General features: G+C 42.3%; 1 protein-coding gene across 1 annotated transcript; it reads left to right on the forward strand.

The window, feature by feature from the left end:
* The first annotated feature begins 597 nt into the window (after window positions 1-597).
* Window positions 598-15,797, forward strand: LOC130744619 (uncharacterized). Its single transcript, XM_057596789.1, has 5 exons — window positions 598-1,354; window positions 13,746-14,233; window positions 14,323-14,996; window positions 15,098-15,386; window positions 15,468-15,797. Exons 1-5 carry the CDS (start codon window positions 598-600, stop codon window positions 15,795-15,797), a joined length of 2,538 nt encoding a protein of 845 aa, XP_057452772.1.
* Window positions 15,798-16,113: the final 316 nt, after the last annotated feature.

Genomic DNA, 16,113 nt, shown 5'->3' on the forward strand with positions numbered 1-16,113 from the left:
GTGTCTCACACCATTGGAGAAAAACTGTTCTTCCACCATGTCTAATTTGGATGTGGTAGTGTAGACACTTCTCTCTCATGTGTCTCTCATAAATATGTTCATATAAAATATTATTATATTTGCTTATCATTTAATCACCTAAAGTATGTAGTTGATTGTGGGGTATACGAGAGAAACTTTTAAGAGTTTTTTAGTTGGAGTAAAAAATTAGAAAGTGGTTTAGATGATGTGACACTATGAAAAATTGTAAAGAATGAAGTGTAGACACTCTAGTGAATGATATGGATAAAGATGCTCTTATTTACTTTCATATGAATTTCTCTCTCTAAGTTATTATTTCAAAATTTCATTATCTCTTTCATATTAAATATGAGGATAGTTTAGGAAGAAAATATTTAATGTTTCATTGATACTGTAAATGAACTTATATTTAGAAAAAAAAAATCCATAAAAATGGACTTATATATAGGAACGGAGGGAGTATTAAATAAAGATGTAAAATATATATGGTTTATAAATATTAAAAATATATATGGTTTATATAAATATAAGAAAAACAATCTATTTATATATACTTAAAGTATTTATTATAAGTATATGGTGTTGCCTGAAGGTGTGAGTGAAGAGAGGGTGTTGCCTGAAGGTGTGAGTGAGGAGAGTGTGGTGCATGAGGGTGTAAGTGAGGAGGGTGTGGTGCAGGAGGTTGTGTGTGAACAGAGGGTGCTACCTGAGGGTGTGAGTGAACAGAGGACTGTGTCTGAAGTTGTGAGTGAACAGGGGGTACAACAAAAGATTGTTAGCCTGATTGGGGAGCACATATCAGATGATGACAGCTTGGATGATGATTATGAAGCACTGAGTGGGGATGAAGAATCTGATGATGTGAGCCTTGATGACTCAGACTTTGATGAGAGATGGGAGTGGACTACTGTTTTGCCAACTGGAGATGTTGAAGCTGTAACTGGTTTGCTTGGTTCACAAAACCCCAATTCTACCAACTATGACAGTTTTGAAGATGAGTATGGGGACTCTTCAGACCTAGATACTCCACCCGGAAGTGATTCAGATACTGAGGAGAGACCCAAGTTTCCTAAGTTCAAGCAAAAGGAAGATGATTCTGAAGTCAGGTTTGAGGTAGGTCAGATTTTTACTTCTGCTGCTCTTCTTAAGAATGCAGTGAAGGACTATGCCTTGCAGAATAAGAAGAATGTTTATTTGGAAAAAAATGATCCAAAAAGGGTTGTAGTTAAATGTGCTGAGGAATGTGGATTCTATCTTAGGGCATCTAAGTACAAGCAGAACACATACTTTCAGATTGTCACATTATATGATGATCATACATGTGTAAGGACCAGTAAGTGTAAGGCCCGAGTTTTTAAGCTTATGCTAAGTGAATAAACTTCTTATTCACGATTAGGGTTGATGTAATGTGAAGGGAAACCTGAACGAAAGTTTATTAAACGAAATATATTTATGAAGGAGAAAGTTCAGGAAAAGTTCAAGGATTGCATTATGATCGATAAAAGTTATAGCACGATCGTTACACGCTTAAACCTAGGTCAGAAACCCTAGTATATAGCTAATTTTCACTTTTAGGCACGCTGGCAGTTAATTCCAAATATCTTTAGAGAAATGTTAGAACTTCTCTTTTTCCATATATCACCATCATTTCGAGGCGAGACTCTAGGATCTACGAACGTCCGATTCCAATCATCGGAAGTTTGCCGAAACCGAATCCCTGGTATTTCAAAACCCTAGAATTTCTCGACAATGAAGACTTTATCTATTCAGAGCTTCAAATGAATATTCTACACGCGTACACCCATTTCTCTTGATGATTTCAATCTTTCTTCCGAAGGAAGTTTTCTATTCCGACATTCGATGCAAAAAGCAACTTATCGGGTAAAATAGTTTTATACCGACTATGCATTAGTTGCCAAAAATACAAGGAGACCTCTTTATAGTTTTGGAATTCTTTTGCCAAAACATATCTATTAATTCACGAAGAATGACGCCGGAAAAATCAGATTCGCGAAACTTTCATTTTCCCGCGAATTTCCACCTTCTATATATAGCCAAGAAAGGAAGAAAAATACAAATTTTCCACCATTTTCCCCACCCAAACCCGCGGCCAAGAAGGAGAAGAAGGAGGAAGAGATTTTGTTCAATCCTTGCTTGATCGTCGATCAATCAGTTGCTGCTTCAAGGTTTCGAGGTATAGTCGCTAATCCTTACCTCCGATCGCTTTTTCCATAGCTTTTCTGTAGAGTTTTCTGAGTGGATAGTTTATGGGTTTTTACAAAACTATCCTGAATCTTTCATTTCTGATTCTAAACCTCTTCCTTATGCGCCCAAGATCACTTCTGCCGGGTTAGATTTTCCGTTATGTCGCCGGAATTCCGCCGGAATCAATTTGAACCTAAAATACCCATTTTTGGAACTTTTGGAGTAAAGCTTCAACCTTTAGGCTGAAAACTATCGCCTTAGCTTAGTGCTAGTAGGATTAGTTGTCATAAACGTCGTTGGTGACGTCCTTGCAAAATTTTATTTTTGGGATTTCAGTTTTGAAAATCCTAAGTTAAAAATCATGACCAAAATACCCCTGCGACAGTTTTTGATCCGATAATTTTTCCGAGTTCAGAATACCCTTAGTTACGGCTAATGAAAGCATAGGAACCAAGTTTGATCGAAGAAAAATCGAGCCCCACAATTACCAAAAGTGGCCGAACCTATTTAGGGGGAAGGAGGAAAATTTCCTTTTCCGAAAACTTGTCTTTTCGCGCTAGATTATCGTACCTCGGAGTATGTATTGCTTCGTGTAACCTTAGTAAGTATTGATAGTTTAGTTTCCGATAGATTCTGATAGTATTTCTGTGGTTTTGCTCTAAAGGTGATTTTGAGGAATTCCCTGAGGAACAAGGCTTTGTTGGTGAGGAAGCGTTAGACGATCATTCTGGAGAACCTTCAGGTGAGGGCTTCTCACTGAATCCCTAGTTAATGCTTAGGGTCGATGTTTCGACATTGTTTACTGTTTATGCACTGGAATTGTGTGTGATTGGAAAATGTTTTCTGAGGCTTCGGCTGACAATGTAGATGATTCATCTACTGAATGTTTTTGAGATTGTCTTACATGCTATGTGCTATGTGGGTAATCTAGGATGTGTGGTGCATGCTTTATATGCTAAGTGCTAAGTGTTTATGATGCGATTTATTGATATATGACATGTTGTTGATTGTGATGATTTAAATATGCTCTGTACTGGAATCTGAGATTCTGAATGGTGAGAATAGCGGGCAGGTCATGCCGATTTTATTTTGAGAGTTTTGAGAAAGTTTGATAGGACGAACGAGGTTCGGGCCTTAATTTTGTTTAGTGGATCGAGACATCCTCTGGAAGCGACTTGGGATTGGGAGACCCTGCAAATGTATAAGACTTGCGATAAGACAAAATGGAATCTATTTTATAAAGAAAATTCATAAGACCTTAAATAACCTCAAAATCTTTAAGTAATGATAACAACCTCGAAGGAAGGCATTGGAAGTCAAATCATAGTTTTGGAAAAACGAGGAGTGTCGTCGGATCCAAGTGTTGAGGAGTTTGGTAAGTTCTGAGTATGTTGGTACTCCTTCGCTCGTTGAGCAGTTTGTTAGCCATCCAAGGGATGAGCCGAGAAGCTTCACTGAGGCGTGAGACCTTGTGAATGCGGGATACTCCACTGAGGCGTGAGACCTTGTGGAAAGCATGGAACTCCACTGAGGCGTGAGACCTTGTGAGAGCATGAAACTTCACTGAAGCGTGAGACTTCGTGAGAGCATTGATGACCCGAAGAGTCATCATGAGTGGTTGCACTCATTTTATGATTATTGTATTTTGTCGCAGAATCGACTTTACCTTAGGGTAAGCTTTTAGAGACATTAATTTAGCTAGAACACGTGGCGACGTGTCGAGTGAGGTCGGAGACGTTGTTTGGCTAATCACTGCATTGCATGCACTCATTAAGTGGTTTAAACACGGCGAGATACCGGACCACGGCGGATTCCAAAATTGGTTATAAGACCAGGATTTCCGCGTAAGAGCGCTGCTAGGTGACTCTTAGTAGCAGACCGAAATGGCAGGCCTTCGGGTTTTATGCTGATCTGACTACATGATGATGTTGGAGTAAGAGGCATCACGGGCCGAAATGGTCCCACCGTGGCTGGTGTTAGGGCTGATCCGATGATGTCCATCCGTTCCGGATTGCATATTGGTTGACTGGGTTAACCTGCATATCATTTCATGCAACATGCATACTGACTTAGTTGATGAGTGTGTTTGATATTTGATAATCTTACTTGGAACATGTTAAATGTTATTATTGTCGTTTATGTCTTTGTGAAATATGCAACCCTAGGATGTTATCCCTAGCTATAAGCCTAAGTGGCAACTTATTATCTGTACCTATTGGGTTTATTATTTATGTAATTCTTTAGAGTTGACCCTCGCGTCTTCTGTGTGTTTTGGCGGACAACGCCTTTTGTCAGATGAATATCGCGGATTGGTTCACCATGGTCCACCCTTCGGGGGAAACTAGGTTGGGATGCTGGAACAGGAGCGCGTCGCGGTAGCGAGAGGATGACGGATGGTGTACATAGACTAGGTCGTTCTGGATTTCGAATTCGGACGACGATCATGCTAGCATGTAGGTTTTAGTGCTGGTGTGAGCTCCTCAAGATGGGATTAGTGTAGGAGTAGAGTCTTAGCTCTGAACATCATTTGTTTCTTTTGGGACAGGGTAGCTTCCCACCTATAGCTTTTTGTGTGGTTTCTTTACAGGAATCACAAAGAGTTGGTTGGACTTAGGAGGTCTTGCTTCAGGCCGATGGGCCAGCTGATTCTCAGTTTTGAGGGATGGTGTTGCGGACACTTCACCTTTACTTTCAGTCTGTACATATTGCCTTCGGGCGCTACACTTTTCTTTCCGTCACTGGAGGTTACTCGTGACGAGGTTGTTACTTACAGCGGAGGCTGTATTATATATTGTACATTAGTTATGTTGCTTTTCGCTTTTGGGTTTTATTTAATTCAGTCTTGTCTTAGTTATTATCAAAAAAAAAAAATATTCACGTTTTTCTGCATTAAGTTTATCTTTGGTTACTAAAGTGACGCCACCGAAATTGGGGTGTTACATTGTGGTATCAGAGCACGGTCGAGTCTTTCGGGAGTTGTTGGGGAATAGGTCTTCTGTGCTAGGTTGTGTGACTCTGCAAAGAGTGAAAATTGATTGTCTGCAAGCGATTTTTCGCTTAAAAATTGATTGAAGTTATTGCTTACTCATATTGTATAGTGATGCTAGATGCTATCTTATGATGAGTGCTGACTGTTTGCTTCCTTTAACAGAACATGGTGAACACTAACCAGTTAGCGGAGATGATGGCCACTATGGCCCAAGCGGTAACAGCGCAGGCCCAAGCGGTAACAGCGCAGGCAAACGATAATGCCATGAGGCGTGCTACTGAAGAAGCACGTGAACAGCATCAGCGCCAGAGGGAAGTCACTCTGGACCAGAACAAAGGCCTCAATGACTTCAGGAGGCAAAACCCACCAAAGTTCTCTGGTGGTACTGATCCAGACGCAGCGGATCTCTGGATCCAGGAAATCGAGAAGATTTTCGGTGTTCTGCAAACTGTTGAGGGTGCCAAGGTGGGCATGGCGACTTATCTTCTGCTAGGAGATGCTGAATACTGGTGGAAGGGCACCAGGGGAATCATGGAAGCCAACCATGAAGAGATCAACTGGAACTCGTTCCGGACCGCGTTCTTGGAAAAGTATTTTCCGACAAGTGCCCGGGATGAGAGGGAGGCGCAGTTTCTGACCCTCCGTCAGGGAGGTATGTCTGTACCGGAATTTGCTTCGAAGCTGGAATCCTTGGCGAAGCATTTCCAATTCTTTCATGACCACGTGAACGAGCGCTACATGTGCAAGCGTTTCGTTAATGGACTGAGGCCGGATATTGAGGACTCAGTGAGGCCACTGGGAATCATGCGATTCCAATCATTGGTGGAGAAAGCCACTGAAGTGGAGCTGATGAAGAACCGGAGGTTGAACCGGGCTGGAACTGGAGGGCCGATGAGGTCGGGCTCCCAAAATATTCAGAACAGGGGGAGGTTTCAGAACAGGAGGCCGTATCAGCGTCCTGTTGGTAGAGGGTTTGCCTCGGGATCTTACAGGCCCATGATGGGTGCTGCTGGTGGTTCTGGAGGTCAGACTCAGAACAGGGAGCTGACTTGCTACAAGTGTGGGAGGCCGGGGCACTATGCTCGCGATTGTCCCGACACGAGACCCCAATGCTTCAATTGTCAAAAACCGGGGCATACTGCTGCACAGTGCAGGCTACCAAAGGCGGAACCAACCGTCAACACTGCTAGAGGAAAGCGTCCTGCTGCGAAGGCGAGAGTCTACACCATGGATGGTGAAGATGCTGAGGGAGTCGATGGACTGATTAGAGGCGACTGCGAGATTGACGGTAATCTTCTATCCGTACTTTTTGATTCCGGTGCAACGCATTCTTTTATCTCTAGAGAGTGTGCGATCAGATTAAGACTTCCTATTACTGCTTTGAGCTTCGATCTGATAGTTGCTACTCCTGCCAAGACTCTACTTGCTAATTCAGCATGCATGTATTGTCCGATAACATACAACAATAGGATCTACCATGCTAACCTAGTATGCCTAACTCTTAAGAACCTAGATGTTATCCTAGGAATGGATTGGTTGTCCCGCTATCATTGTCTTTTGGACTGCAACCGAAAGAGAGTGGTATTTCCTGATTCGGATCTTTCCGAGTATCTATCTGCCAATCACATCAGCGTCTCTTTGAACGAGGGATCTCAGGAGTATTCTGTTTTGCTAAGCTTGGAGAGCAAAGGGAACCCGGAAGTTGGCAGTATTCCAGTGGTGAGAGACTTCACAGATGTTTTTCTTGGCGATGTACCTGGGTTGCCGCCTGTACGCGACATTGAGTTTGCTATAGACATCGTACCGAGAACAGGGCCGATTTCGATTGCACCATATCGTATGGCACCTGCGGAGCTAGTGGAATTGAAGTCCCAACTCGAAGATCTTCTGTCGAAGGGATTCATACGACCAAGCGTTTCACCTTGGGGAGCGCCAGTCTTATTGGTGAAGAAAAAGGACGGGAAGTCGAGATTATGTGTCGACTACCGACAACTGAACAAAGTAACCATCAAGAATAGGTATCCGTTACCTAGGATTGATGATTTGATGGATCAACTGCGAGGAGCTACAATATTCTCGAAGATCGACCTGAAGTCGGGTTATCATCAAATCAGGGTCAAGACCGAGGATATCCAGAAGACGGCATTCAGAACCCGTTATGGACACTATGAGTACTTAGTGATGCCATTTGGGGTGACAAATGCACCAGCAATATTCATGGCTTACATGAATATGACTTTCCATACATTTTTTGATCGATTCGTCGTGGTGTTTATCGACGATATTCTGATCTATTCAAAGAATGCTGAAGACCATGAGGAGCACTTGCGACAAGTTTTACAAGTGCTGAGGGAGAAGGAGTTGTATGCCAATCCTTCGAAGTGCGAGTTTTGGCTCGAAGAGGTAAAATTCTTAGGCCATGTGATCTCTAAGGAGGGAATAGCTGTGGACCCAGCAAAGGTAGAGACCGTATTGTCATGGGAACGGCCAAAGACTGTGACTGAGATCAGAAGTTTTGTCGGTTTGGCGGGATACTATCGTCGCTTTATCGAGAATTTCGCGAAGATTGTTGGACCGTTGACTCAACTGACGAGGAAGGACCAACCTTTTGCATGGACTGAAGCGTGCGAGACTAGCTTTCAGACGATGAAGGAACGGTTGACGACGTCACCTGTACTCGTCTTACCGCAACCGGAGGAACCTTATGAGGTATACTGTGATGCTTCGCATCAAGGTTTGGGATGTGTGCTGATGCAACATCGGAAGGTGGTTGCTTATGCTTCAAGACAACTGAAGGTGCATGAGAAGAATTATCCGACTCATGACTTGGAACTAGCTGCAATCGTATTTGCGCTGAAGATTTGGAGACATCACTTATATGGATGCAATTTCACCATATTTAGTGATCATAAGAGCTTGAAGTATTTGTTTGAGCAGAAGGAGCTGAACATGAGACAGCGTCGGTGGATGGAATTTCTCAAAGATTACGAGTTCACTCTGCAATATCATCCTGGAAAGGCGAATGTTGTTGCTGATGCCTTGAGCAGGAAGATGCCCATCTCGTCGATGATGGTGAAGGAGCTGCAACTGCTGGAACAATTTCGAGATATGAGCTTGGATGTGAAATTATCCGAGGGAGAACTGAAGTTTGGGATGATCAGAATTACCAATGGATTGATGGAAGAAATCCGAGACCAACAGTTACAAGATGAGTTTCTGCTCGGGAAAAGGAATTTGGTAAGTCAAGGTAAAGACCCAGAATTCAAGGTAGGAAGTGACAATATCCTACGATGCAAGGATAGGGTTTGTGTACCTAACAACCCTGACTTGAGAAGATTGATTATGGATGAAGGTCACAAGAGCAAGTTAAGCATTCATCCTGGAATGAAGAAGATGTACCAGGACTTGAAGGTGAATTTTTGGTGGCCAGGAATGAAAAGACAAGTGGCTGAGTATGTAGCTGCATGTCTGACCTGTCAGAAGGCGAAGGTGGAGCATCAGAAGTCTTCAGGTATGCTACAAAGCTTGGATGTGCCAGGATGGAAATGGGATAGCATATCGATGGATTTCGTCGTGGCTTTGCCAAGAACTCAGAAGGGCTACGATTCTATTTGGGTAATCGTGGATCGACTGACTAAGTCGGCTCATTTCGTACCTGTGAGGACTACGTACAACGTGGAGAAACTATCCGAGATATATATAGCGGAGATTGTACGACTTCACGGAGTACCGACAAGTATTGTATCCGATCGAGACCCGAAGTTTACATCACATTTTTGGGGAGCTCTTCAAGAAGCTTTGGGAACGAGGCTGAGACTAAGTTCTGCTTATCATCCGCAGACTGATGGACATACTGAGAGGACAATCCAGTCGTTGGAGGATTTGCTACGCGCTTGCGTATTAGACAACAAGGGCAGTTGGGATACCTTGTTACCGTTGATTGAGTTCACATACAACAACAGTTTTCATACGAGCATTGGTATGGCACCGTATGAGGCTTTGTATGGCCGCAAGTGTAGAACACCTTTGTGTTGGTACCAAAACGGAGAAAATCTGTTGGTAGGACCGGAACTTCTGCAACAGACCACTGAGAAGATCAAGCAGATCAGAGAGAAGATGAGGACTTCTCAGAGTAGACAGAAGAGTTATGCAGATCAGAGGCGCAGAACTCTGGAGTTCGAAGAAGGAGATCATGTATTTCTGAGAGTTACTCAGACGACGGGTGTTGGTCGAGCAATCAAGTCAAAGAAGCTTACGCCCAAGTTCATTGGACCGTATCAGATCACTCGTCGAATTGGACCAGTCGCATATCAGATTGCACTACCTCCATTTCTATCAAATATTCATGATGTATTCCACGTGTCACAACTGAGGAAATATATTGCGGATCCGACACATGTTATCGAGCTGGATGATATTGAGTTGAAGGATGATCTGTCTTTCGAGACACCGCCAATTAGCATTGGTGACACCAGGATAAAACAGTTGAGAGGGAAAGAGATCGAGTTAGTGAAGGTCATTTGGAATAAAGACACTGGTGATGCGACATGGGAGCTGAAGGAGAAGATTCAAGAACAGTATCCAGAACTTTTTACTAACCCTTAAGTTTCGAGGTCGAAACTTTCTTTTTGGAGGGTAGTAATGTAAGGCCCGAGTTTTTAAGCTTATGCTAAGTGAATAAACTTCTTATTCACGATTAGGGTTGATGTAATGTGAAGGGAAACCTGAACGAAAGTTTATTAAACGAAATATATTTATGAAGGAGAAAGTTCAGGAAAAGTTCAAGGATTGCATTATGATCGATAAAAGTTATAGCACGATCGTTACACGCTTAAACCTAGGTCAGAAACCCTAGTATATAGCTAATTTTCACTTTTAGGCACGCTGGCAGTTAATTCCAAAAATCTTTAGAGAAATGTTAGAACTTCTCTTTTTCCATATATCACCATCATTTCGAGGCGAGACTCTAGGATCTACGAACGTCCGATTCCAATCATCGGAAGTTTGCCGAAACCGAATCCCTGGTATTTCAAAACCCTAGAATTTCTCGACAATGAAGACTTTATCTATTCAGAGCTTCAAATGAATATTCTACACGCGTACACCCATTTTTCTTGATGATTTCAATCTTTCTTCCGAAGGAAGTTTTCTATTCCGACATTCGATGCAAAAAGCAACTTATCAGGTAAAATAGTTTTATACCGACTATGCATTAGTTGCCAAAAATACAAGGAGACCTCTTTATAGTTTTGGAATTCTTTTGCCAAAACATATCTATTAATTCACGAAGAATGACGCCGGAAAAATCAGATTCGCGAAACTTTCATTTTCCCGCGAATTTCCACCTTCTATATATAGCCAAGAAAGGAAGAAAAATACAAATTTTCCACCATTTTCCCCACCCAAACCCGCGGCCAAGAAGGAGAAGAAGGAGGAAGAGATTTTGTTCAATCCTTGCTTGATCGTCGATCAATCAGTTGCTGCTTCAAGGTTTCGAGGTATAGTCGCTAATCCTTACCTCCGATCGCTTTTTCCATAGCTTTTCTGTAGAGTTTTCTGAGTGGATAGTTTATGGGTTTTTGCAAAACTATCCTGAATCTTTCATTTCTGATTCTAAACCTCTTCCTTATGCGCCCAAGATCACTTCTGCCGGGTTAGATTTTCCGTTATGTCGCCGGAATTCCGCCGGAATCAATTTGAACCTAAAATACCCATTTTTGGAACTTTTGGAGTAAAGCTTCAACCTTTAGGCTGAAAACTATCGCCTTAGCTTAGTGCTAGTAGGATTAGTTGTCATAAACGTCGTTGGTGACGTCCTTGCAAAATTTTATTTTTGGGATTTCAGTTTTGAAAATCCTAAGTTAAAAATCATGACCAAAATACCCCTGCGACAGTTTTTGATCCGATAATTTTTCCGAGTTCAGAATACCCTTAGTTACGGCTAATGAAAGCATAGGAACCAAGTTTGATCGAAGAAAAATCGAGCCCCACAATTACCAAAAGTGGCCGAACCTATTTAGGGGGAAGGAGGAAAATTTCCTTTTCCGAAAACTTGTCCTTTCGCGCTAGATTATCGTACCTCGGAGTATGTATTGCTTCGTGTAACCTTAGTAAGTATTGATAGTTTAGTTTCCGATAGATTCTGATAGTATTTCTGTGGTTTTGCTCTAAAGGTGATTTTGAGGAATTCCCTGAGGAACAAGGCTTTGTTGGTGAGGAAGCGTTAGACGATCATTCTGGAGAACCTTCAGGTGAGGGCTTCTCACTGAATCCCTAGTTAATGCTTAGGGTCGATGTTTCGACATTGTTTACTGTTTATGCACTGGAATTGTGTGTGATTGGAAAATGTTTTCTGAGGCTTCGGCTGACAATGTAGATGATTCATCTACTGAATGTTTTTGAGATTGTCTTACATGCTATGTGCTATGTGGGTAATCTAGGATGTGTGGTGCATGCTTTATATGCTAAGTGCTAAGTGTTTATGATGCGATTTATTGATATATGACATGTTGTTGATTGTGATGATTTAAATATGCTCTGTACTGGAATCTGAGATTCTGAATGGTGAGAATAGCGGGCAGGTCATGCCGATTTTATTTTGAGAGTTTTGAGAAAGTTTGATAGGACGAACGAGGTTCGGGCCTTAATTTTGTTTAGTGGATCGAGACATCCTCTGGAAGCGACTTGGGATTGGGAGACCCTGCAAATGTATAAGACTTGCGATAAGACAAAATGGAATCTATTTTATAAAGAAAATTCATAAGACCTTAAATAACCTCAAAATCTTTAAGTAATGATAACAACCTCGAAGGAAGGCATTGGAAGTCAAATCATAGTTTTGGAAAAACGAGGAGTGTCGTCGGATCCAAGTGTTGAGGAGTTTGGTAAGTTCTGAGTATGTTGGTACTCCTTCGCTCGTTGAGCAGTTTGTTAGCCATCCAAGGGATGAGCCGAGAAGCTTCACTGAGGCGTGAGACCTTGTGAATGCGGGATACTCCACTGAGGCGTGAGACCTTGTGGAAAGCATGGAACTCCACTGAGGCGTGAGACCTTGTGAGAGCATGAAACTTCACTGAAGCGTGAGACTTCGTGAGAGCATTGATGACCCGAAGAGTCATCGTGAGTGGTTGCACTCATTTTATGATTATTGTATTTTGTCGCAGAATCGACTTTACCTTAGGGTAAGCTTTTAGAGACATTAATTTAGCTAGAACACGTGGCGACGTGTCGAGTGAGGTCGGAGACGTTGTTTGGCTAATCACTGCATTGCATGCACTCATTAAGTGGTTTAAACACGGCGAGATACCGGACCACGGCGGATTCCAAAATTGGTTATAAGACCAGGATTTCCGCGTAAGAGCGCTGCTAGGTGACTCTTAGTAGCAGACCGAAATGGCAGGCCTTCGGGTTTTATGCTGATCTGACTACATGATGATGTTGGAGTAAGAGGCATCACGGGCCGAAATGGTCCCACCGTGGCTGGTGTTAGGGCTGATCCGATGATGTCCATCCGTTCCGGATTGCATATTGGTTGACTGGGTTAACCTGCATATCATTTCATGCAACATGCATACTGACTTAGTTGATGAGTGTGTTTGATATTTGATAATCTTACTTGGAACATGTTAAATGTTATTATTGTCGTTTACGTCTTTGTGAAATATGCAACCCTAGGATGTTATCCCTAGCTATAAGCCTAAGTGGCAACTTATTATCTGTACCTATTGGGTTTATTATTTATGTAATTCTTTAGAGTTGACCCTCGCGTCTTCTGTGTGTGTTTTGGCGGACAACACCTTTTGTCAGATGAATATTGCGGATTGGTTCACCATGGTCCACCCTTCGGGGGAAACTAGGTTGGGATGCTGGAACAGGAGCGCGTCGCGGTAGCGAGAGGATGACGGATGGTGTACATAGACTAGGTCGTTCTGGATTTCGAATTCGGACGACGATCATGCTAGCATGTAGGTTTTAGTGCTGGTGTGAGCTCCTCAAGATGGGATTAGTGTAGGAGTAGAGTCTTAGCTCTGAACATCATTTGTTTCTTTTGGGACAGGGTAGCTTCCCACCTATAGCTTTTTGTGTGGTTTCTTTACAGGAATCACAGAGAGTTGGTTGGACTTAGGAGGTCTTGCTTCAGGCCGATGGGCCAGCTGATTCTCAGTTTTGAGGGATGGTGTTGCGGACACTTCACCTTTACTTTCAGTCTGTACATATTGCCTTCGGGCGCTACACTTTTCTTTCCGTCACTGGAGGTTACTCGTGACGAGGTTGTTACTTACAGCGGAAGCTGTATTATATATTGTACATTAGTTCTGTTGCTTTTCGCTTTTGGGTTTTATTTAATTCAGTCTTGTCTTAGTTATTATCCAAAAAAAATATTCACGTTTTTCCGCATTAAGTTTATCTTTGGTTACTAAAGTGACGCCACCGAAATCGGGGTGTTACAGTAAGAATAGGCAAGCTAAGACCAAGTGGATAGCAAAGAAGTTTGTGTCTATGCTAAGACACACACCTTCCTTGAAGGTAGGTGCTTTGGTAGAGGAGGCAAAGATAAGGTGGGGGGTTGTGTTGTCTAGATTTCAAGCTTACAGAGCTAAAGTAACTGCATTAGAGATGATACAAGGAGAAGTGCTTGAGCAGTATAGACATCTTAGGAGTTTTGGTGAAGAACTCCTAAGAAGCAATCCAGGTAGTACAGTCAAGATCAAGAGTGTTGCGGGAGCTGGTAATCCAGTGTTTGAGAGAATTTACATTTGTTTTGCTGCCTGTAAGAGAGCCTTTGCAACCTGTTGTAGACCCTTAATAGGCTTGGATGGGTGCTTTTTAAAGGGATTATATGGTGGGCAGTTATTGGCAGCTGTTGGGAAGGATGGGAATAATCAAATGATTCCCATAGCATTTGCAGTTGTAGAGGCAGAGACAAAGGATTCATGGGCTTGGTTTGTGCAACTGCTAATTGATGACTTGAATAGTGTGAGTCCAAATGCATGGGCTTTTATTTCTGATCAACAAAAGGTACCACACTCTAATTATCATCTTTTTGGTCTTTTATATGGTCTTTTATCAACTAACTGGCATCTCCATCACATTCATGTTATTAACAGGGATTGGTACCCACTTTACAAGAGCTGGATTCAAATGTGGAGCATAGACTTTGTGTAAAGCATTTATATGGGAATTGGAGGAAAAAGTACCCCGGTCAAGAAATGAAAGGAGCACTTTGGGCAGCGGCTAGAGCAAGTACTGGTCCAGAGTTTGAAAGGGCTATGGATCATATGAAGACATTAAATGAGGAAGCATGGAAGGATATGATGGAGGTACCAGCCAAGATGTGGAGTAGATCAGCTTTTAGTACTAATACAATGTGCGATCTGCAGGTGAATAATATGTGTGAGGCCTTCAATAGGGCAATATTAGAATGGAGAGATAAGCCAATTATAACTCTAATTGAAGGCCTCAAATATTATATCACTAACAGGATAGTGAAGCAGAGAGAACTGATGTTAAAGTACAGGGGTACAATTTGCCCTATGATCCAACAAAAGCTAGAGGTGAACAAGCAGAAGGCTGATAAGTGGATACCTATGTGGAATGGAGATGGTGGTTACACTTTGTTTGAGGTTAGTAGGAGTCAGACAGACAAGCATGCTGTGAATTTAGCTAGAAAGACTTGTTCTTGCAGGAGATGGGACCTAAGTGGAATTCCATGCTGCCATGCAATAACTTGTACGTGGCACAACCATGTGGCACCTGAAGAATATGTTCACCCTTGTTATAGGTATTATTTCAACACTATTACACTGTCATTTGTTTCATTTGATTTCAAAAAAATATTTATTACCTTTCACATGTGAATGATGTTTACACTCACATTTGTAGCAAACAAAACTTCTTGGCTACTTATGATCACATTATCCTGCCATCTAATGGGCCCAAGCTGTGGCCTATTAGTCGATATCCTCCACTTGATCCACCTTTCATGAGAAGGGCACCTGGGAGGCCCAAAAAGCAGAGGAGAAGAACAAATGATGAGCCCAGAGACCCCAATAGGCTGAGGAGGTACCAGACCACAATTCAGTGTAGGAGGTGTGGTGAACCAGGGCATAACAGAAGGACTTGTACTGGTAAACAAGCTGCTGACAGGGCTATACCAGTGGGAGGGAACAAGGTGAAATAATGATTAATTTTGTTTAATACAACTGATTATTTTCTGTCATATGCAGTACTGATTAGGTTGTTTCCCTTTCAGGATAATTCCCATATGCTTCATCCTGAACAAAGGGCAAATGGGAGTGGATCTGCTCAAGCAGGAAATGATGTTGCTGTTGAAACTGGTGAACAAGAACAATTGATTACTACTAGAAGGAGAACTAGAAGAGCAAGTGGGAGTGGAGCTGCTCAAGAAGGAAATGATGTTGCTGTTGATACTAATGCACATGAAGCTGGTCCAACTAGAAGGAGACCTCCAAGGGAAAGTAGAAGGAGACAACCTCAAGGTGAAGCCTCTCAAGCTGCACATCCAGTTCAAAATCAGCAACCAATTCAACTCAGCAGCCAGTTCAAGCACCATATCTACTGACACAGTGCTCACAGACAGCCAGTTCAATCACAACACATGCTCTAGGGGTAGCAAGTGGTTCTCAGGGAACTGGAAGGCCTGGGAAGAAGCAGAAGCAGAAGCATGTTGTTTTAGGATGATGTTAAGCAAAGCAACAATGCATAATAAGATTTTTTGTTAGGCTGCCAAAGTGTTATGTTATCTTGTTCTGGGCAGAACCTTATGGCTGTTATTTTGTGTTAGTTTGTGTTACTCGAGTATGTTAATGCTTTCAAGTTGTGTGTAACTTGACTATGTCATTTGCTTTCAAGTTGTCTGTAACTTGACTATGTCATTT

Source organism: Lotus japonicus, chromosome 3 (assembly GCF_012489685.1).
Source record: "Lotus japonicus ecotype B-129 chromosome 3, LjGifu_v1.2".
Classification (NCBI taxonomy): domain Eukaryota; kingdom Viridiplantae; phylum Streptophyta; class Magnoliopsida; order Fabales; family Fabaceae; genus Lotus; species Lotus japonicus.